The sequence below is a fragment of the Aulostomus chinensis genome, chromosome 7 (assembly GCF_037954235.1).
Source record: "Aulostomus chinensis isolate RoL2024-O1b breed Wild chromosome 7, RoL_Achi_v1.0, whole genome shotgun sequence".
NCBI lineage: Eukaryota > Metazoa > Chordata > Actinopteri > Syngnathiformes > Aulostomidae > Aulostomus > Aulostomus chinensis.
Genome location: NC_141326.1, coordinates 21,055,159 through 21,078,646, shown reverse-complemented (window position 1 = coordinate 21,078,646; position 23,488 = coordinate 21,055,159). Strand labels below are relative to the sequence as shown.

The 23,488-nt window shown below is 42.9% G+C and overlaps 2 protein-coding genes and 1 long non-coding RNA gene across 5 annotated transcripts; 1 reads left to right on the top strand and 2 right to left on the bottom strand.

The window, feature by feature from the left end:
- Window positions 1-337: 337 nt before the first annotated feature.
- Window positions 338-5,353, bottom strand: slc25a22a (solute carrier family 25 member 22a). Its single transcript, XM_086209170.1, has 10 exons — window positions 5,205-5,353; window positions 4,982-5,107; window positions 4,841-4,896; window positions 4,534-4,624; window positions 3,965-4,019; window positions 3,283-3,343; window positions 2,367-2,511; window positions 2,124-2,278; window positions 1,937-2,012; window positions 338-1,823 (listed from the first exon to the last, which is right to left on the bottom strand). The coding sequence occupies exons 1-10, from the start codon at window positions 5,222-5,224 to the stop codon at window positions 1,670-1,672; spliced, it is 939 nt and encodes a 312-aa protein (XP_086065296.1). The 5' UTR covers window positions 5,225-5,353; the 3' UTR covers window positions 338-1,669.
- Window positions 5,354-5,386: 33 nt separating this feature from the next.
- On the bottom strand, window positions 5,387-22,159 carry pidd1 (p53-induced death domain protein 1). Of its 3 annotated transcripts, XM_086209157.1 has the most exons (18): window positions 22,086-22,130; window positions 21,234-21,902; window positions 20,635-21,048; window positions 19,744-19,896; window positions 19,586-19,640; window positions 19,281-19,482; window positions 18,962-19,111; window positions 18,646-18,819; window positions 18,420-18,567; window positions 18,216-18,351; window positions 17,980-18,130; window positions 17,164-17,287; window positions 16,885-17,000; window positions 16,296-16,403; window positions 15,354-15,550; window positions 12,978-14,222; window positions 9,346-9,465; window positions 5,387-5,409 (listed from the first exon to the last, which is right to left on the bottom strand). In XM_086209157.1, exons 2-16 carry the CDS (start codon window positions 21,802-21,804, stop codon window positions 13,970-13,972), a joined length of 2,952 nt encoding a protein of 983 aa, XP_086065283.1. In that variant the 5' UTR covers window positions 21,805-21,902; window positions 22,086-22,130; the 3' UTR covers window positions 5,387-5,409; window positions 9,346-9,465; window positions 12,978-13,969. The 3 variants fall into 3 exon arrangements, with proteins under 3 accessions (XP_086065283.1, XP_086065282.1, XP_086065284.1); XM_086209156.1 differs by having other exon boundaries at window positions 21,234-22,159; XM_086209158.1 differs by having other exon boundaries at window positions 19,586-19,637; window positions 21,234-22,159.
- LOC147259000 (uncharacterized) lies at window positions 12,677-15,234 on the top strand. Its single transcript, XR_015117122.1, has 3 exons — window positions 12,677-12,768; window positions 14,102-14,225; window positions 14,716-15,234. It is a non-coding gene; the product is annotated as an uncharacterized LOC147259000 (long non-coding RNA).
- Window positions 22,160-23,488: the final 1,329 nt, after the last annotated feature.

Genomic DNA, 23,488 nt, shown 5'->3' with positions numbered 1-23,488 from the left:
CTGACACAGAAAAAACATCACATACAAATATATAGTGCCCATATAAAGGAATAAAGATAAATAGTTCTGACTCCCACAAAATGATGATACATTGCAAATTTGCATGGCGTATCTACAGTGCAGCAGAACGGTGGACGAGCTGCTTGAAGAGTGGGAGCAAAGAAGGAATGTGATTGGATAATACACATCAAAGTCACCTTGATCTCCGGCAAGATAAACCAATGGCAGGGCTTCAGTGTTGTGGTGCATATAGCAGATGCGTTTTCCCCAAGCAGCTTAAAGCAAACAAAACCTCTAAAGCAAACAAAGCGGAGATGTTTGGTTTATTATTTTAAAAAAAAAAAAGTGTTTGATTTTCATATTAAGAAATGTTTTTCATCAGCTTTTCTTTGGGTCCTGCCACTGAATTCAAGTTTGGAGATGTTATATGAAGTTAAATTGAGGGGAACAAAATTTCTGTAAACAATATGAAGGGAGATTAACTACCTCAGCTCAGGTCTCACAGGTAGGCTGAACTACTGAGGCCTCAGCAGCTTGCGTCTGATACTAAGAATCCTGCATCCTTGTCTGGGATGCTTTTCTTTTTAGCTTTCAACTGAATCCACAAAGAATCACTCTACTCCACTGCTCTCTTTGGACTGAGTTTTTTTCTTTTTAAAGCATGCTTCACATCTGGCTACAATCCAATCAGTGATGTCACAGCAGGTGTTTTCCATCCTACCCAACCCCCCCCCCCCCCCCCCCCCACTGTGACATCACTGACTGGGGTGTGGCCGGAACATGTTTGACAATTTCCAACCCACAGAAAGCTTGTTTAGCAGCGGTGGCGCATTCTGTGACTTTACATGGAGTTTAAAAGATGTGAGCTTGATGGTCTCATCAGTCTAGAGTGTGACTACAGTACAGAGCTATGTTTCACACTGTCCAAATGACAGATGGAACCTGATCTACTTAGAATCCAAGGCAATCACTGTCCTCTTAGAGCTGAATGGCTGAGTTCATTACACCCGCCTGGAGGAAGTGGATGTGGCTTCTCACCAGAGATCAAAAAGGGGGTGTGCTGGTATCACATTAACACAATCCCTGGGTCTTTGTCTGAAACAGAGATATTTATGTTCCTCTAAATCTAAGCAAACTATCTTTTAAGACGTGAGGTTGGGGGGGGGGTCTAAGATAGCTTTAGTAGTTAAATCTAATGTTTCCAAACATCTTTCTAAGTAAGGTATGTGCATGTGTTTGGGTGATTACACCACTGACAGTTACATCACTATAGTCATTGATAGGAGAATGCTGTTTAAAACCGGCGAGGAGCATGCAGAACTGCAGCAACCGAGGGCAGTGTGTCTACTTTAAAACAATCATATTTAAGAGAAGTTCACATGTTGTAATTACAAAACAATATTCCTAAAACTGATATTTGTGGCTTCATATCCAGAGAGCGAGCTGAACCTGCCTCCTGGAATCTAGTGTGCCACCACAGGCAGCTTGGCAAAAAAAAAAAAAAAAAGGCTCCCTCTTAAATTATTTTGACATTCAACGTAACAAATTTCAAATAAAAATATTACTGATGACACAAAAATATGATCACAAACTTCTGTCAGAATGAGATGAATCCTCACGCAGTTGGTGAAATGCATCATGGGAGGGAAAGGCAGAGAGGATGTGCTTCTTAATTTTCTTTGTGAGGCAAGAAGCTGAGGATAAATTCCCCCACGCCCAGGAAGTAGACCACCTGGGCAATGCCGAAGAGAGGTGCGATGACCAAGGCTCGACAGTAGGCCCCCTTCAGAAAGGCTGATGGACCCTCGTTACGCAGGATTTTTCTGGGGGGTAAAAAAAAATGGGGGTCATTATATAATATGAAGCACCAGAATCATACTGTGGTGATACAGAGAGCATCACACATGCTGTAGCAGTAAAGACATAATGAGGTCACCTGATACAGTCAGTCACTCCACTGTATGTGTCTTCTGTACTCCCACGGCTCAGGGACTGCAGCCTTGTCTTTATCACTGCAAAACACCCACACAGACACACAGACACACACAATAGTGCAGGTGAATACAAACATCAATTCTTCGTGCTTGCAAAGCTTTAGCAGTGCTGACAGCCCCACAGCTCACCATCAACAGGGTTGACAGCGACAGCCGCGGTGCTCCCAGCTACGCAGCCCGAAATAAAGGACACGTAGAAAGGAGCGGGCCCCTCTACGCCTCGTTTTCCAAAGTTATTCAGGTTGGCAAAAAGAGGGAAGTAGATGATGGAGAATGGAACATCCCTATTAAAAGAAAGAGAGAGAGAGAGAGAGTGAGTCATAACAAAAAGTTCACCACAACACTCGCAAATGTTTGCCAGAACACTCTCACCTGAGCAATGTGGCGCCGAGGCCCTTATATAACCCAGCAATGCCCTTTTCCCTCAGTAACTCTCTGGTGATCTGCATGGCCGTTGGGGACTTGGTCTCAACAGTTCCCGCCGCCACCGTCTCTGGCATCAGCTTCCTCTGAGCAGCTATGGAGAACGAGAAACCCATTTACTCGAAATACAACATTTACACAATGAAAGAACAATGTTGAATTCTAATAGTCCTTTTTGCTTTTTAAGGTTTCTAACTGAGGATATGGAAATGTCTCTGGGCTGTTTGAATCCCACACCAGCGTGTCGTGAGATTTAAATCATCAATAATGTTTGGCCACATTGCCTCGCGCATAAATGTTGCAGTGTCAGTACAGTACAATTTTTTGTAAGTTAGTCAACACCACACCAAAATGATGCTTTTCAATTTAGTTATGACCGATGACTTGCATGTTATTGTAGATTTTTATTTCAGATGCCTGTCTTGCATAGATATGGCCATCGTTCATACACAAATAATTTGGATGAATCTGCGTGGCCAGGACAGTGAGTGTGTTCATTTTATTTCAATTTCAATCTTGGTAATGAAGTCTTTTCAGTCACACAGTTGTCAGTCTTTATTTGGACTGCAAACAAGTGGTGTCAATATTTGAGATGCACATTTTTGGAGGTTCGCAAGTCTCTGGGAATTCTCCCTCCCATCTTTCCTTGACCCCATGACATTTTGCATCAGCGTCAAGGAAAAGTAGTTCAGACAAGATAACAGGAGGGACTTTTCAAACGCACTCCTGGTATATGGGTAGACATTTTGGATTCCTAGGAGGAAGATGAGTGAGGGTAAAGCTGTTGTAATCCCTGACATGACCACAAGAGGCCCTTATTTCTCCATTTTATCATCATACACGTCAGCATTTTCTTCCTTCTTACCAATGCGTCCAGCATCTTGGAGCTGAATTTTCAACATCTCCATAGGAGTTGTGACAATAACCTACAAGGAGACAAAGTTGCTGATTAGACTTGAAGGTTAAACAGCAGGATGTTTCCCTCAGTGTGAATGTGAGTTGGGACAATCAGAAGATGTGAGTGTGTTTGACACAGTGTTTGCTCAGCATAATTCTATTGGAATCCATTAGCTACATGTAAACTCTTGTTTTCCTCTGTAATCCAAGCAGTAGTAACTAGTTAACTGGATTAAGGGTGAGATGGACATGTTCTCAGCTGCAATCTTAATCCGAAGATCTGCTACTCTTAATCTAATCACATTTCTTGGGCTTGAAGCCTTTGCCCTCATTGACAGCAGGCATTCCCCTCTGACTCACACATTCAGTGGCCTATAATCTGATAACTACAGCTGCCATATAAACTATTAGCAATACTAGCCATGAGAAATCATTGTAGATGATGGAAGGCTCAAGGTCACAGAGATAACCACGACTGAAGCATGTTTTTGGAGCTAAAAAAAATCATTTGCATGTAGTTATAGTTTCTACTTTGGGCAAAAACAGACAAGGTGGAGGCCTGGTGGCTTGTAACTGAGTTGATATAGGTAAAGCCAAAAGCCCCAGCAGTGAAACAAACAGATGCCTAGGGCGAAACATCATAAAATCACCTGGCATGTTCCTGCACCACACCCAGCGAGCATCTCTTTGATCAAAGTCAGTTTTCTGGATGGGAAAAAAAGCAGGATGAGCAATCTTTTATAGGCCTTTTGTGCTAATTATTATCCACTATAAGAACATGTGAGGAACAAGGGAAGATTAATAATTCACATGCGGCTGACCCAGAGAAGTCAATCATTCATTAGTCTGCATGCCTGTCACTGTAGCCAAAGATAGCCAAGGAATCTACAGGTTTATCTATAAAGACAGTACTCACGGAGGATAATGTGTGCTCGCTCGCTCAACAATCAAATGATGGTTGCTAATGTCTGATAGTGTTAAGTTAATTTTGTAACTTTGGTATGATGTCTGCTGTCTCACAGAAAAGTAGTAATTCTGTATTCCTACACCAAACTGCTCTGAACAAATGTTTGGCTCCTTAAGGGGTTTACAGAAGAGTGGAGTGTTTACACACAGCTAACGTGTCACCTTGCATATAAGTAAACATGTCAGTTAATCACATTGGGAACGAGCAGAGCAGCTGTGTGTCAGTCAACTTGTCTATACACTCCTGCCTTACCCGTCCTTGGACAGGTGATGCCTGAAGAAATCGTTGGCAGCCAATTTGATGGCTTTCTCCGGCGTGACTAGTGTTAAGTTAACCGCCGCTCCTGGGAGATGAAAAAAAAAAAAGGGACATCAAGCACAAAAGACAGAAGCACAAAGAAGAGAAAGAAAAGAAAGGGAGGGGATGGATTATGTGATAGACAGTGGAGGGTTTTTCCAGGTTATTGCCAGACACAGATCCCTGTATTTGATGTCTCTAACCTCACTGTGCATCTTCAATTGGGAACCTAATACTAGAGCTGAGTGCTCATTAAACATACCTCTATACATCCCAAAATAACCCTCTGACCGGATGGTCTTGATAAGGCAGTCTGACCTGAAACAAATAGCTGTATTAAGTACATCTGATGTGCGCTTATGTAAAAGTAAAATACACAAGTATTCATGACACTCATACGTACATGCTGGTGTAAAGGCGAGATCCATTCTGCTGGTTTTGCAAGCGGGTCTTAGCCAGGTCAATGGGAAACACACAGGTCACTCCAATTAGGCCAGCGATCCCCCCATTGATCAATTTGGCAGGCAAACTGGTGATGACGCAGAAAGAATCCAAAATATGACGTGTGTGAGGCAACTGCTGTGTTTGTTCCAAATATTTGACTTTCTTCAAACATTTGGCCTTACCTGATCTGCTTGTCAGCCATTTATCTCAAGCCCTGGCTCGTCTAAGTGTCAATCTGTCAGTGAACCAGACCCTTGCGAATGCCGTCCTTCTCTGGTTTAGGTTCGTACAGTAGGTTGCTGCTGCCAAGTAGGATTATATGTTGGAATTTTCCGTTTTTTACTCAATTATTCCTTGTATTTGTTGCCAGTCCAAGTTATGGTTTATCTGTAAAGAAATACAAAGATATTTCAGCAAAATAGAGAATCAGTACATTTCAAAATTTATAATGGTGCAATGTTTCCTTCTCAAACAACAACAATGCGGATTGCTTCTAAAAACACGGTGTTACACCACAGGAAATACATTGCAAAAACAGCCAAGACATAGTAGTATCAGATGCTTAAAATTGCAGTGACATTGTTGACTTGTTTCTCAGAAAACAAAAGAAAAATGTCTGTATGAATCTTTTGACATGTCAGAGGAAAGCCAGAGAGTGAATTATGCAGTTTAGTCTTAAAAGCTGGGTTGTCTTGTCTTTTTCACAGACTCTGCTGTCTCAATCTCACTCCATAGCTTTAGAAGGCAGAAGGCTTCGCACTGACAGAGACCCAAACCAAATACAGGCGTCGGCTATGAGAGACAGTACAGTAGTACTAAACCTCAGCCTACCACAAATATCTAACAACTCCAAACAAAATCAATACTGTCAAGAAAAAAAAAATCACTTAAAAGACTAATTCAGACAAGAGCTGGGCGATGTATCAATATTGTAATATGAGACCAGTGTCCTCACTGCCTGGTTTCGAAGGCTGCTTCACGAGTGATCTGTCTGAACTTACCAGACAGTTCTAGCTGCCGTGCTTTGTGCCACTAACAATTTAGTCATTATATACACTTAGTAATGATGATTTCTCAAAAATCTCATTCTGTCCATGTTTTATGACAGCAGCAATAATCCATGACCCATCTTTGATAATCATACTTGAGGGATCACGAGCAAAAACAAAAACAAACAAAAAATTGGCTAATAGATCACTGGAGCGGCATCGGCCCCCAAAATCCTTTATCAGCAGGCCCCTGAATTAAAATCACAGCCGACTACTGATAATACTCCACAGAAGAATGATCAAAACAATCTGACAAATAATATATGCGAAGACAACTGGATTGGTTTGTTTGATGGAAGCATTAATTTGACAAATATTTGTCATTTTTGTCAACAAATTGCGTGACCCTACCGTTGATGGCCAGCACTGCTCTAATTACAGCAAATCTCTCTCTTCCTCATCTAAAACCTCAGACGTCAAGTCTACCAGACAGGAGCTCTGCAGTAGTGAAGCCCTGTGTGGCAACAATAAAAGGCTTTAGTCCTCACCGTCCAGAGGTTGCCTTCTTGTGAAACAAACCTATCACCACGGGAACGTCTGCACTTCGTGCCCTTGAACACTCGTGTTTTATGCATACGCTCTTTCGTTGTGAAACCACACGCATTTACATGTGCCGCTGTCTTTCCCCTGCTTGCACAAACAATCACTTTGAGCAAACAGATGAAATATGCTTGATGTAGATGATCTCCCTGTTTTTGGTACAGTTTACCCTCAGTGTGATGCTTCTCATTTCCCTTTTCATTCTCTCCACCCCCTCGATCCACCAATCACAGGCAGGCTCAGCAAGGGCAGCCCGCCTCCTCCTCTTTCCTCCGCACAGGCCCTCCCCCCAACATTTCCCTCAGTCACGAGTCACAACTTTTAAACACAGCTTTCCCCCTCAGATCCTTGCTGACTGGTGGGTTTCTTAACAAGGTACACATGTGTACACTCACCCACCCCCCCCCCCCACCACCACCCCCAGTAGGTGGACGTCACTAATACCTCCCCTTCTGTTTGAAGAGACTGAGCAACGGAGGTTCCTGATAACTGTGAATGCAGCTGTGGCCTGGTGTGTTTAGCTTGGATGGGCGACTCGAGGCCCCTGCCGGCTGCTCCAGAGGCGGAGGAGACAGGAGGGGGGAGGAGACAGGAGGGGAGGAGAAGAGGGTTAGAGCAGGTCAGCCTGCAGCCTCTCTGTGGACTGGGTGCACTCCTCATACAGCAGACCACATAGTCCACCTCCGTCATTCTCCATTTTTTCACCCAGCAGTAACACTGACCTTTCTTCTTGCTACCATTGTTTCCCCGTTTCCTGTCTATAACTTCTCCATTGTTAAACCTGCCTTCTTGCTCCTCTCTTAACTCTTTTCATGAATTATAGAGAACTATTGAACTGTCCAGGCTTGTAAAGCGGCAGTGCACTCGTCCATCAAAGACATCTCCCTTCTTCTTAAACGCGCCTGCGGCTTCGCCCGTCCGCTTTATTTCCACATCGTACAGCTCTGTGTGCATCACTGTATGGCCTACAGTCTAAGCCCGGCTGTGCTCGTCCTGTCATGACAATTGGAGTCTGTAAGGAAACAACTAGCCTCAGTGTCCACAGCCACACTGGCATCACTTGCCAGCAAAATCTCTGAGGAATTCCTTCTGAGAAGAATAACAAACTGTCCAGAAACTGCTATTTTTTCACACAAGTGCATCCGTCCAGGAGTACGAGAACTCAACGAGAACAGTCAAGCTGACATTCTTTATCAAATATCTGACAGGAGTAACATCTGATTTGACAAAAATGAAAACAATTCTTTAGCTAAAAGTAACTTGAAACATCCCTCACATATTTGTGCAGAGGTCATATTTTGAGTTAGTCCACCTAAAGCAGATAAGCACTGACGAGTAAACAATACACACGGAGATTGTGCAACAATGCAGAACCTTGAACTAACAAACTCACCCCCCCCCCCCACATACACACACGTATTTGATAAACATCTACTAAAGCGGCACCAACTGCGATAGATAACACATCTGTTCTGACCCTTGTTCATCATTTCCAGCTGAATTAGAATTACCACACGACCATTTTCCTCTGACGACTAGTTTACGTCCAGGGCCTGGGGTGTGGTAGGCAGAATGCGTCAGACCTTTGACTTTTCACATTTGAAATGTAGTTGCTTCATCATTTCATGCCGTTAGATGTTTGTGTGAAATGCTGTCATAAACATGCGCCAGAAACGTGTTTTGTGCCATCACAGTGACCCTGAACTTTGACCTTTGACATTCAAACCCCAACCAGTTCTTCCTTCGAATCCAAGTCAAGATTTGTAATAAATATGAAGAAGCAAAGCAAAGCAAATCAATTCTGCCACTAGGGGTCTCTAGTGTTTTAACGTTACAGTGTCTCATATATTAGGTGACATGGTTGACCTTGAATAATAAAACAATTTGTAAACAACAATATATATATATATATATATATATATATATATATATATATATAGTATAAACTTAGTAATACATAAACGACATTAGTGAGGAGTTTTTTGTTCAGGGGCAATGTTTCATGTTAAATACGTTCAGGTTTAATCAATATAATTATTAATACACCATTTATGAGTACCATGGTACCTGCAGTGTAATAACACAGACAGTATTACTAAATATAATTAAAAGCAGAGGAGGAACAAAACGTTCCTAACACCTAGACTGGTTCAATACAAATTCATGAGATAATTTGAAGTAATAAACTGTTTGCCTTGTGTACATTTTGCAACGTGTTTATACGGCGACCCGTCCAAGGTGAACCCCGCCTCTCGCCCCATGTCAGTTGGGATAGGCTCCAGCCCAACCGCGACCCTTAACGGATAAAGAGTATAGAAAATGGATGAATGGATGTTTATAAGGTTCAAAAGGAGAGCAAACTGATCAGAGTTGGTGTAAAAAAGAGAAGAAGGGATGCTGAGACGTACACTTCTTTTGCTCACCTCTGATTCATGTTCCATTGAAAAACTACAGATACAAGATCGAAGCGAAGTAAAATCTGGTCAACTGGACGTAAGTTTATCTTGAAGACGTTTCACCTCTCATCCGAGAGGCTTCTTCAGTTCGCCTCTCAGATGAGAGGTGAAACGTCTTCAAGATAAACTTACGTCCAGTTGACCAGATTTTACTTCGCTTCGATCTACGATGACCTGGATGAATGAGAACCTACACAGACATCCTACAGATACAAGAGAAATACACCTCAGTTCATTCACTCACATTCTAATTACATAACCACTCATTCAAATCATACCTTATCCGTCACACCTCCTCTTCTGCCGTCAGGAATTAAAGGCAATCTGACTTGTTGACAGAGGTTTTGCTGAACGATAAGGGGAAGTGACAAAACCCTGTCAGCACTCTGCTCACGTGACTGTTGAAAAGACAGCGAAGAAAGAGAAAAATGTCATGGCCCCGACCAACAGCTTAGATACCAGACCATCTGTCTCCCATGAACTGATTTGATCACAAGTCCAGCAGAGGAATTCTACTGAGGCGCATTTCAGTCACCTTCTGATGAGTTTTTACAATCAGATCTCAAATACTGCACTGAGCTGCGAGAGCACAGAGGCCAGACAGATCTATTATAAATCTGTCTGCTTTTACATTCCCTCTAGAGGCACCATTGTCTAATTAAATTTTAATTAGTAAGTATTACTTAATATCTCCATGGCTACAACAACCTTATGCTACGTCACTATTTTTCACTGACAGCTGTATATCTGCTGGCTTTCACTGTCGGCCCGACAGCTGGTGCTTTTTCTATGATTATTTATAAGACGCAGCCTATTTTGGGGCAGCACAGCGGAAACAAGGGATGAAATTTCTGGTGTCACAGATAAATCTGATTACTGGTCCTCCTTCCCCTCAGCATCGGGATTATAAACCTATAATACCTACTCATGAAAGCACGCTTGCAATCTCCTTTTACCAGCAGTAGCGTGAGAGTTGTGATCTGGGCACAGCAGAGCATTTTTCCGCTACAGGTGCTTTGAGTTCATGGTGCAGCCATTAAACTTGGACAATTACACATTGTTCTAATTGGATGCTGTGGAGCAGAAATCGAGACTTTAGCTTTCTGGGAGAGAAAAATGTCTCCTCTGTGTGAGGAGCTGGTGTAGAGTTCAGTCACTCTACTATCTAACATCAGAGGTAACCTCGGTGGCCTGGTTTCTTCTATCACCTGGGGCTTTTTCTCTTGTATCCCCTCTGTCTCGCCTGCTTCTCCACTTTCCTTCAGCCTTGATGGGGAAATAATAGCAACCCTCAGACAACTGCAGCATTCATGCATCTGGTTTCACTTTGCAGATTACAGTAAGGCCTTGGATGACACTGACAGCAGCATAGCATCATCCTACCACCACTGCTCATTTCCACCCTGAACACGTGTACCCGTGATATTTAGTTGTCATTGCCTCTGGGATTTTTACATCCTCTCAATGAATGCTGAGAACTTGTTGTGCTGTATGCAAATCAGAACAAGAGCGCAAGGTTGTTTTCTACTGAATGAGAGTGGTTTTCCACAAGAGTTTGAATGAACGATTATTTTTAGGGCGGTGCACGGTGGTGCAGTGGTTTGCACTGTCGCGTCACAGAAAGAAGGCTCTGGGTTCGAGTCCCGGCTCCAGCACAGGATCTTTCTGTGTGGAGTCTCCATGTTCTCCCTGTTCCTGTGTGGGTTCTCTCTGGTACTCCAGCTTCCTCCCACAGTCCAAGACATCAAGAGGGGACGAGGCTGATTGATACTCTAAATTGACCGTAGGTGTGAGTGTGAGTGGTTGTCTGTCTATATGTGTGTGTGAACCCAGCCTCATGCCCAAAAGCTGCTGGGATAGGCTCCAGCCCCCCCCCCCCCCCCCCCCCACAAACCCTAACAGGATAAGTGGTAGAAAATGGATGGATGGATTATTTTTAGGAATGCATGATAATGTTGACATGTCACTGGCATAATTTTTTTTCAAAATCACAAATCCAAAGCATTTTCATCATCATCGACTCTATTGATTATTTTCACAAATAATCATCCACAAATTGTACTTCACCTCTCGCCCAATGTCAGCTGGGATAGGCTCCAGCTCCCCCCCCCCCCCCCCCCCGCGACCCTTAACAGATAAGCAGTATAGAAAATGGATGAATGGATGGACTTGGATGGATAACTTCCCAGAGCCCAGTGTGATATGCTCTTCTTCAACCCATCCATCAGTCTGAAACCCAAAGACTTTCCTAAATGAGCAACCGCTTACATTGGTGCCTCATTATGACATTTTTAGGTGAAAATGAATGTTACTGGAAGAAAGTGACTGAAAGGATCATTCAGCTAAAAAAATGGTCATTCATTTTCTTTCAGTTGGCTAATTCATTTAAGGGGCCATAATTAAAAAAACCAACAACCTCTTTTTCAGTACTTGTTCATATATATTTGGGTCACTGATGTGCCTATTAACACACAAACTGTGACATAAGTAAACCGGGTTCTTCTGATGGAGGCTGGCTCACTGTGTAAGCTCTCAAATTCATGAGCTGTTCAGATTTAATGCCCCTTAACGCATCACAAGGGGCTTCATTAAAATTGGAACCGCCCCTGTATGTTTCTGAGTGCATACTCCACCTTTTAATTTGGGGCTACTTCTGAAACTCTGGTTATTTACAGGGGTGTGACACACTCTTTGCATCTGGTGAATCACAGAGTGGTCTTTTTGGAGTGGGTGGGCAGCTGCCTGTTACTGACAAAGTGGCTGAAGTAATAGCGTGTGCAACTACAGTAGGAGCTTTATGATCATGGATACAAGTTAATAACAATAAATAAACCACTAAAATGAAAATATTAGACTGGAAAAGGGGCGTTAAACACGACCCCTTGAAGTCTTCCAGCTCTCATTTCAACAACACAGCCACAAAGGTGCAACACTGAGGGTGAAGATGCATCGGACGTCACCCTACACCCCCAAGTGAATGCCTCATCAATAATTTCAAGGCTGCAGGAATACTTCACCCGGCTGCTTGGCCTCATAACAACATAAATAACATCCTGCTGATGGTGAGAAGAGATTTCAAAGAATACATCACTGCAGGTTTTGTGCCTTCAGTTACCGTTTCAATATTATATTTGCTTCAGTGTAATGGAACCTCACTGGATCACGACTTTGGCCCCGGTATGTCTGTCTAATTGGCGGGTAGCTTCACGTTCCTCTACCAATGAAAAGGGAGGTGGGTACAGTTTAAATGGCTCACTCTCCAGGACACGACACCTCTGCCCACATAACACTCTACAGCCTCACTACTGTGGACCGGCGGCGGTCTGCGGCCCCTCGTAGATCTCCGGAATATTCCGCGAAAACATCCAGAGGGCTGTAAAATTCTCCTACAATCAAGGGCTAAAATAATATTTCTCTACAGCTTCACATGCTAGCGCCTGTGCAAAAAGCCTCGTTGATTTTTTTTTAAGGGATAAAATGTTCCACCGGGTATTATCACGGTTACTCATTCGTGGTTGATAAATGACGCCAGCGAGGTGAATTTATCCAGCACCGTGTAACATCTCGCCACCAATCATGTCATCAACATGCTCGGCTCGCGCCACATAACGGAAAATGATTTGCTGCAGCACCGTATGAAACACCGGGCTAAACCATGCTAGCTTGACATGTTGAGTTATCCCCATTTATCAAATAAGACAGTAAGTATATGACGACGTTATGTTTTTCACAGGTAGATTATTAAAAGCTTCATATTTTCTGAATTGAGACACCCGCCAGATTCTGTATCCCCGTTATATACATACCACGACGAGCCGTTTCCGTTGTCCCCTCCGGTACGGTTGTAACGTAAAATCAAAGCATGTACACTGTTAATGTTGGTCTGACAGACGGACAGCGGCTAACCTACCGGTGTTACTAGCACTGGAGTCCAGGGAAGGGAGGTGAAGGAGGTGTGAGTGCAGGCAGCCAGGGAGGGAGGCGATGGAGGAGCACTGGGATAAAGAGAGCAGATTCAAAGGGCCCTCTAGTGGCGTATAGTGGGAGTGCAGCAACAGAGTTAGAAAAAAAAAGGAGGGCTGCGTCATCGTCACGATTTACCTCAATCTCATGACCTTGAACACCCAAACAGAAAAACCATGACAGTAAAAGTACACAACAATAAATGACTCACAACCGGAAGTTTAGACAAAAAAAACAGGTGACATTTCATTTTAAGTTTTACTACAAAGTTAAAAAAAACATATATTGAAATGTGTGTTCTCTGAGATTACTCTGGAGCTTCCAGGTGACTAAAGGCACACAAAGAGAAAATTTAATCAGCCATAAAACGGCCTCCTCTCGCACCTTCTGTATACATCATTCAGCCCTCCTGAGACAGCCACACAGCTGCCAGTGTTTGCTCAGCCCATCACCCGTGTCCTGGCTGATTACGGTGAAAACCTCACAAGTCAAACACTGCCTGCCGGTCAGGAAAAATAAAATATATGCAGTATTTTTTTTTTAAATAAATAGCAACAGTGGTATCTTAAGCTGAAGTAAGACACTGATTGGATGTACAACCATATCAAAATGATGAATTATACAATATGTTAAATATGTCTTTCTGAGAAAATAAATTATTTTTGATAAATCTCATATTTTACATAAAACTGTTTCATTTTCATTCACTGTTTTCGAATTCTTTTGTAATCTAATAATCGTGTCAAATATATTTGTGTTTCAGGGGCTTAAATTCTGTATATTTAGTCGAAAAAAATGAACAGTTTTTAAAGTGGAATGTGTGTCATCTAGAAGCAGTTTGTTTAAAAAAAATGTGCCACGAGCAGACAAGAGCCTGTCCAGGTGCTCAGGATGAGATGATGATGGTGGCTCAATGTAAACAAACATGGTGGTAAAGTGTCAGCCATCTGCTCCCAGCTCGTCGTGGGCTTCACCGAGGTGGGGGGGCTCTGCTTCCAGGCCCACTCTCCTCAGTGACTCTGTGTATTTTCTCCTTCCAAGATCCACAATGTCCTCAATTTCCTCTGCAAGGTCTCTCCTGCCGCTTTCGATCATGGCCGCCACCAACCTCAACACGGCCCCAGGACCAGCAGTGCTCTGTCCCCGGGCCCAATGGAACAGCATGTCCAGCACCAGAGCTCCCAGGTTGTCCCTGGTAAGGAGAGCAGACGATATAGTAATAACAGAAGGTATCCTTCCGCCAAATCCAGATCACCTTCAACCATTTCAGAGTGACTCAAGGATTTAGATCAAAAATTGTCTGACGCAACCAGAAAAATACCACTAATAACTGCATCCTCCCAATGACTCATACCAGTCTAAAGGATCTACAATTTGACCCAGATTGCCTCCAAGCATTTATCATTTGCTATGTGTAAAATTTCATTTCTTTTCACAACATCTGTCCATTGGTTTTTGAAACATCCTGCTATAAAACAAACAGACACCAGTAGTCACGTTACCTCCTTGGAGGAGCTAATAATCAAATAATCAAGAACGGTAGCTGTGGGATAGAACAATTTAATACCGAGCCCTAAAATAAAAACTATTCATATACACCGCTTGTGTCTTCAGGACCACATTTACTGAGCTTTTTCCATCTCTACTACATAAATCAGCATGCTCTATGTTATTACATCCTGCAGTTTTCTTCTGCTGTGCGCCTCCAGGATGCGTCATGAGAGCGTGAGGAGCAGGGGGAGGGCCAGATGAGCATCAGCCTGTGTGTAATCTCCTGCAGTGTCCCAGATGGCTTAGTGATGTCTGACAGTGCAGATTAAAACAATCAAAATTCTCTTCTATTTCACTCCCACTGCAGTTCCCTTTCAGTCACGTTAGATCTTGTTCTCCTCAGAGAGTTGCCTGTGCACACAGTAACAACATTTATTCATCTAGAGATTTTTCAAAACTGGAAATTTACAGTTTCAGCTAAATTTTCATTGGAAGGATTACACATTTTGTTTTAGTCTGGATTAAGGAGGTCAGATTAGGGCAATGATGGGATTCTATATTTAGTAAATTTCCATTTTAACATTTGTTTAGTGCTGTACTTTCCCATTAGCCCATTGTTATGTAGCACAGCAATGGTATTTTCTGATATTCATGTCAAGATTCAAAACAAATTTTGTCCCTAAAACACTGAACATAAATGCACTCGTTTTAGACAGAAATTTAGAGACAGTCTGGTAAAATAAACCTGAAAATATCACAACCAGTGAATTACTAATATTTTTGCTTTCCGTTAAGTAACTGTGACTGAGCATGACATGTTTGTAACACCGACCTGTATTTGTACTGTATGCGGTCTAACTCCTGGTAGCTCAAACCAAGATTGATGCCGATAATGCGCCAGTCCTGTCCTATTTGAAGAGATATTGACAGCAGATTGGCTTCAGTCAGGTAGCCGCTCTCAGGGTCACCCAGGTTCAGTGGAGGATACTTGAGCTCCTCCATGATGTACTTGTTCTCTGAATTTAGAGCCTACCAGAGGAAGAGCAGAGTGGAGGCGTAATTTGCAGTGTTTCCCATCATGTTTTGAAGTTATTTGTGGGTGAAAAATAAGCAAATAATAAATTGCTTGATTTGCACATTTTTATCTCTAAGCCATGGAAAGACACCATCCAACATATCAAAAGGAACATGCCAGCTTCTTTGGAAATATACTCATTTGCAACCCCTTCTAGAGCGCAATGAATGGCGGTAGATGGGGAGGTTAGCATACGTCCATATTGCGTGCTCAGTCGTGTACTCTGGTTCAAACAGATCAAGTTCAGGATCTCTGTTTGTCCAGAAGTATTCCTCCTCATCCTACTGATACAGTCGACCATCATGAGTAGTAGCAGTTGCTCCTCTAGCCAGCAACAAATGTGTTTGGTTCAAATCACTGTTCCCAGTAAGTGAGTGACTCCAGCTATGAGCCCAACTCTAAAATTACATTATCTCCCAATTTTGGGCCGTTATTGCAAATGTTTTTCACAACCCGTGATCTACTGCAGGCAAAGACGATCTGAGACTTTGACAGATGTGTGCCACATACGTAGCCCTCGCACTGCCATTCACTGTGCTAAGCTAACTTGCGGTCAGCTAGTCTACGGGGGCCCCAAAAAAGTTGGCATGTTACTTTAAGACAAAAACAGATTTATATGGCCGCATATGATCTACACAGAAATCTATATCTGATCGTTTAAGATAATGATAAAATATGAGATCTGTGACTTCAACTGACAGGAAGTCTTAGTACTAAAGTTGCAAGCCACTGGTTGTCGTGTCCTTTCCTCTGTTTGACTGCTTCCTCTGGCACATTGCTGGGAATCTCCCCTCTATAAAAGGATACCTGAAATAGGAGTACAAAGCATATTGTCAGGATGGTGTTTAGGAGCAAAGGTCATGATAAACTGACACTCAGTCAAGCAGTTGCACTGAACAGTTGCTTTTATCTTTTTTATAAACCCTGCAGTATTATAAATATCTACTACCTTACAAATAATCACTATCTTACATATATTGGTTTGATTTTCTTTACATAAGTTATTTTGAACTGCATTATGTTGAGGGATTTTTCTAAAATTTTCTGAAACACTGTTATATACTATAGAGGATCTAAAAATATGAGAAATCCAAATCCTTTGGCACCATTAAAAAAATAGATAGCAGGCATTACAGAATTAGACTGGATTGGATTATCATGCACAAGGGCTTCTATTGATAAGAAAAAAGGCCTCTATATAAATGTATGATTGTATGCGTAAAAAACTGAAAATATGGACGAGAATTATTCAGCAACGCAGCTTTCTTGGGTCCTTTGTATTTCTTACTTGTCCCCTCACAGGCCCCTTGTGACCCTGAGCTGGAGAGATGTAAACTTCTTTCAGATTCTTCAGGCTGGAGTAGAACACGAAACACAGTCTTCCCCCAACACAATCTGGCCTGTCTGGGTCACACAGAAAATATCATCTCACCACTTGAAACAAAAAGCTATTACAAAAAAAACAAAAAAACAACCTACATTTATTGCAAAAAAACACATGATAAGACTTTGATAGGAAGCAGGCAAAATATTTATTTAAGATAGAGTTTTAAAGAGGACTTCAGACCTGTGCTGATATCTAAGCCCCTCTCAAAGCCGGCGAAAAACTGCTCTCCTTCTAGCAATTCACAGAGTTCTGAAGGCTGGGGTCCATCATATTGCTCTGACAGGGACTGAACCCTGCCCTCCACCTGGGCAGGAACCATCACAGTGACACATTAGCGTCTATGCAAAAAAGAAAAACCTCATCATGGCACTCAGACCCACTACTGAGGGAACCGGGTGGAGGCTGAGGCACCACTGACACTGGCTCTGCATATGTTAATTCACTTCTCAGAGTCAGAATGATCCCCACAGGACTTCGGACACAGACTTTGACATCTCATTTTGGCTTTAAAATACTCTTCCCCCTCCGGTCACTCCTGTCGGCTCTGTTTTTGAACTGCAAACAAAACTGCACTGCCTGGTAAATCCAGCCATTTGTGTATATATGTTTTCAACATGTGATCGTGGCGGTATTACTGATTGCAGCACCTCATAGCTCATAATCTTAGGTGCCACATTTGGCCTTGCGAGATGCAACTCTGCCTTCACGGTCATGCACACTTATTATTATATTAAATAGCAGAAAATGGATGTTTTAACTGTAATATGAGAGATGACTGTGCCTCTTCACATTTGTGGCATCTAACTTGCATCGTGTCCCCTTCAACTTCACTACCAATACTACAACTTGGGGGTTTTCCCATCGGAAAGGATATTTTAAGGGATGGGGCCAGAGGGTCGGGAGTTGATTAGGGGAGGCTGGATTAAAGGCAAAATAAAGCAAAGCCCTCAGGGGTCAGGGTTAGGTCAAGCAAAAGCAGCGAGGAGAATAACAAACCTTGTTAGCAGGTAAACACTGTAGCAGCACTTGCGAAGGATCAGTTTTCCGTTGGAGGACAAGGAACTGGACTTTAAACTGTTTTAGCCTCTGGTACACTTTTCTTACCACCCCACTAACACAACGGCGAGTCGTGTACCACAGCCAGTACCTGTGATGATAAGAACAAAGATGTAACACGACAGCAGGCAGTGCATATGACAGATACATCACAAGATTTTATGAATGAATCTTACCAGGAGAAGTGTGTGATATAGAAAATGGCATACAAATGGGTGACATAGAGAGACACTTGTGAGGTGATATCCGTCCAGGTGTGGGCGGTGGGGTCTCCATGAAGCAGATGCAAACAGGACCTATCAACAGTATGGCCTGCAGACACAGACAGTTAATTCAAGCTAATGAAGTCTGTTAGACATGTGCTAATATGCATATTGTACCTGTGACTCCTGATGGGAGAGGGATCTGAACTTTGATTGGCTGCAGGAACTGTATGCTAGGAGTCTGTGAGAGGCAGAGTAGAGGGCTGATGCTGGCCTGAGGATCACCACACAGGGCCCGGACCTCTGACACAGACAACTGCAGCACCTACAGATAAAGAAGCAAACCCAGAAGCTTTGTTGACCACCTCTACCACACTGATAAAATCTGCCATGTCGTGTCTACCTGTAAAGTTACAGTGCAGGTCTGGATGGTGGAATCTGGAGGGAAGTGAAGCTTGATTCCAGGGTCAGAGCTGGACACCAGCAGGGCTCCAGATGGTGTAACAGAACAACTGTCCTTGACTGGACGAGACACTGCTATGAACCAAGAGAACTGGCTCACCGAGCAGCAGGCCAGCTACCGGTGCACAAGGGAAAGGAATACTTTCAACACAAACTTAAAGGCAAAATTAGACAGATTTAAAACAAAAATATATAAAAAACAAAATATACAGCCCAAATAATAGCGTTTTGCAGTTGTATGAGCAGTATGTCTTTACCCTGGCTGGACGTCCCCCAGGGTGACTGCTGTGGCCCTCACTTCCCCTCCTCAGAACAGTAGGCAGAGTGCTCCACGACTGTCCATCAAAGCGCCGAACCACCACCTCCCTTCTTTTAGCCCGATGGTGCGGCACACACACCTCCACTGGCTGCAAAGATTTAACAGTTTAAGTACAATTACCTAAAGGAATTACAACTAATCCAGATGAAATAACCTAAGATCTAAAAGTTCAATACTTCACACTGAAACAAATATTGCCATTTACAGGTTAGAGATGAAAACAAGTGTTCATGAATAGCCAACAGTCAAGAATGTACCTTTAGAAATGTAACTCCATGGGGACGAAGCTCTAGTGGCCGACTCAATAGGATGTCATGCTCCTCAAGCCACACCCACTTCTTTTCTGGCCTTCTCTCAACCCACTCCAGTCTTGTGTTTGTCACCAGGCAGCCGGGGGGGAACAGCAGCTCCGCCCCCCCTGGGAGAAACACATGACATCCAGCAGACGAAACACTGAAACTGAGATGGGGTATGACATTTTTAATAATGATAATAATCTTGTCAGAAGCCCTTCAAATGTGAATCGTCAGAGAGAGATGTGGAAAACCTTTCCATGCTGTACCTGTGCTGATTAAATCCAAGGTGCAACTGCGGAATATTTGTTTCTGCCCGTTCTGCTGAGGAAACAGTTATGTAACAGAGAGTTAACAGCACGTGAATGATGTATCTGCTGTCAATACACAAAAAGTCATTTAAGAACCAGTCAATTCCCCTGCTCACCAGGTGTAGGAGGGAGAGGAGGAGGGGTTGGAGGTCGTCCCATAGGATTGTCCCGCACATCCATTTTAAGCAGGGGCAGATTGCTCAGACAATGTGGGATGTGGTGTAGGTCGTTGCTATAGACGACAAGCTCCCTCAGGGAGAGGAGGGAACCTGCACCACAAAGATGCCAGTTTTATATCAATACTATATTTTCCTTTACATAAAATAGTAGGTGTGTTACGAAATTTCGCGTCACAAAATTTCGCGAAATAAAAAAATGACGAAAAAAGACACACAAAATAAAAAGCGATGTTAAAAAAAAAAGTGAAGCGGCGCTGCGCACCACTAACAGTGATGATTTTTGACCCTCTCGCCTACTGTATACACATATTTTATAAGAGGAACAAGAACACTGCAGCAACACCATAAAAGAAAAAGAAGAAGAGAAACAATTATTTCTAACTGGAGGAAGACGAGGTTGAACAAGTAGCGGACGCTCATTCATCAAACAAATCAGTTGTGTGGGTTTATTTTGGCTTCCCATGTAAAAGACAAGGCAACGTGATATATATATATATAAATATAAATATAAATATATATATATATATATACACACACACACACACACACACATATATATATATATACATATATATATATATAAAAATCAAATATTTTGTTTTTCAGAGCAAAGAATGTTTTAATTGGTACTGATGCAGCAATAACTTGTAGGTCTGCATATTAAGGAGGAAAATAAAGAATATTTGATTTTGCATTTCTGATTTTCTTTCATCTTTACTTCGTATAGTGAGTATTTTGTATAGTGAGCCCTGTTTTGTATTTCGTATCGTTTTGTGAGTCGACTACTTCGTTGCACCCCTACAAAGTATGAATGTTAACAACCCTTACCCATGGTCTCTGGTAGCTGCTTCAGCTTGTTGTGAGACAATTCCAGCCTAACAAGCTCTCCCAGATGGCCAATTTCATTAGGTAGTTCCCTGAGGAGGTTATCCGAAATATCAAGTGTCTGTAGTGCTTTCAGCTGACCCAAGCTTGGAGGGAGACTGACCAGCTTGTTCCCCAAAATCGAGAGGTAGGTGAGGGTGGACAGCTGGCCTATATGCGGGGGCAAATCTGAGAGGCGGTTGTGGCAGAGGAGCAAGGAAGACAGCGCAGGTAAACTGAGCAGGCAGGACGGGAGGCACGAGAGCTGGTTGAAGGAGAGATCCAGGTGCACCAGGAGGGAAAGGGAGGAAACGGATGTGGGCAAAGAGGTGAGGAGGCCAGGCAGGGGTTCACCTTGTGGGTCATAAAAACAGTGTCCTGGAATGAAAAGGACAATGAAGTTAGAAGCAGAGACAGCAAGGAGAAGACAGTATAAAAGAGAGTATTACAGCTAAATTCCTTTTTTATTACCACAGCTAGGAATAAGTAAAACAATTAACTAATTCACTGAAACTATCTTTAAAAAAAAAACATTAGCAGCAAAACTTGTGCATGGCAACTACCTCGAATAGCTAGTGAGCGTAGTTCTGTAAGATGGGGTAGGACATCCAGAGCACCATCCAGTCCCGGTTTATCCTCAGTGCCCAGCCTCAGGTACTGGAGACCTCTCAGCTGCCCTGGTATAGACTCCCATAGCAGAGCCAGGGCAGCTGCTCCCCCCTGGTGCACATCCAGGGTCAGCCTGGTATCAGTCAACACAGATGAGAGTTCCACAGAGGGAGGCAGAGGTGGAGTCAGACACAAGACTGATGAAGATGAAGATGATGATATGGAGGGACCACAGGTGTCTGTGAGGCTGGAGCAAGTCCGAGAGAAGACATCCCTCTCTGGCTCTGAATCAGCTCCACATGACCTTGTTAATCCAGTGTTTCCCATGGATTTCTCCTCATCCTGGTATACAAGTCCTTCCCAAAATCTATGAGCCAAAATGTCCACAGAGGAATCGGGTACTCCACCTTTGGCTGTAGCCTTCAACTGTCCTGCAGGTGTCACGTCCATCCCTGCACCCTCCAGCCTGGACTTGTGTCTTTCCTCATCATCGGAGGCTTTGCAGTCTCTGCGGCTTCTCTCCATTGACTCAGTATATGACACCAGACCAAGACTGGCCTGAATACTGGCCACGGAGGAGCTTCACTATCAGCATGATGTACGCAGAACACGTTCCTACATGTCTACCATCAGAGACAGTGAGATACTGACGTGAAATCCCAATGAAGTCACAGTAATATTAGCTACTGGTTAGCCATTGCTAGCAGACTGGTACATGGTACATGTATGTCTGTTAAAGCTGCATGTTAGTCAGCATTCTTTGACTTAGCTTTGTCCATGTTTACTGTTCATAAACTGTTACTTACTGTTTAACGTCAGTTCCTCACAACTACACGGCCTCAGCTGCCTGCTTACTTACTTCCTGAAGCACAAAGCTGAATTTCAAGAAAAAGCTTTGCGTCACGGTTGTTCGTTCGTTTCGAAGCACCTTGTCTGTCGCTTAACGGGGTCTAAGTCCGTTTTAATGAAACACTGGAGAGCCCCGCCTCTTTGGCTGTTGCTGGTAATACAAAACGAGCGCCTCGGTAAGAACGCCGCCAAAGTTTCAACTCCGGGCGGGACAGCCCGTCCACCGAGTCCGTGTGTATTCCCTGCCAGTATCTGCACGGCCACCGGGCGGCGCTGTTCAACCATTCAACTTGGGTGTCGCTCTATTTCCAGTCGTTTGAACTGATTATCTACGGTTCCTCAATGAAAGGTTCCTCTTGCAGTCAAAGGAGCTGAGCGGAAAGTATAGAGAATTGTTTTGTTTTATTACATTACATGAGCAAAAATATGAACTTCTCCCACGGTGTCAAAGCCAGAAAATGTATGAGAAAACTTGGTGCCAAAGTGTTTCATAAAAACTTGCTTTAAAGGAACCTTCAGTCATTCTGTTAATATAATTCCTGCAAACAACAACAGAAAACAGAGTGAGACTATCAGTTTGGTCTAAACTGTTTTTTTTTGTTTTTTTTTTAGACCTTCAGAAGTATCAAATGATGCTAATTCCTGTTGACCAATGTGCCTTACAGACCAACCCAAGTTTTTGTGTTTGTTTGTTTGTTTGTTTTGGGGGTTTTTTGTTAAGGAGGAAATTAGTCAAAGTCCCAGGTCTGATTGAAGAAAGGGGGACACACAAAACACAATATTATGAATTTCCAAAATATACCACAAAAAATCTCTGATAGATACTAATCATGATCGTCATTACTATTAGTGTCAGAGTGGAGATGTGGTGGGATTGCAGTCGAGCATTGGATCTTTCTGTGTGGAGTCTCCATGTTCTCCCTGTTCCTGCGTGGGTTCTCTCTGGTACTCCAGCTTCCTCCCACAGTCCAAAGACATGCAAATTGAGACTCGGATGATTGGATACTTTAGATTCACCATAGGTGTGGCTGTGACTGTGAATGGTTGTATGTCTATATGTGTTGGCCCCACGACCCTTGACAGGATAAGCGGTAGAAAAGGAATACAAATATGACAAAGAGGATGACATTTTGATTGACCAAATAATGTATGAGAGATTATTTTCATGCATTTTTATGCATTATTCATGTTGTTTGCAGGAATTACATGAACAGAATGTGCTCTGGGGACTAAAATGACACAGAATCACATCAAGTGTTTGTATGAAACTCACACTATTAGCATTTAAATAAATCTAGGTTTTAGCCAAATGTAAACCACATTATCCTTGGCACAAGTATGCTGTTACTACTTCTACAAT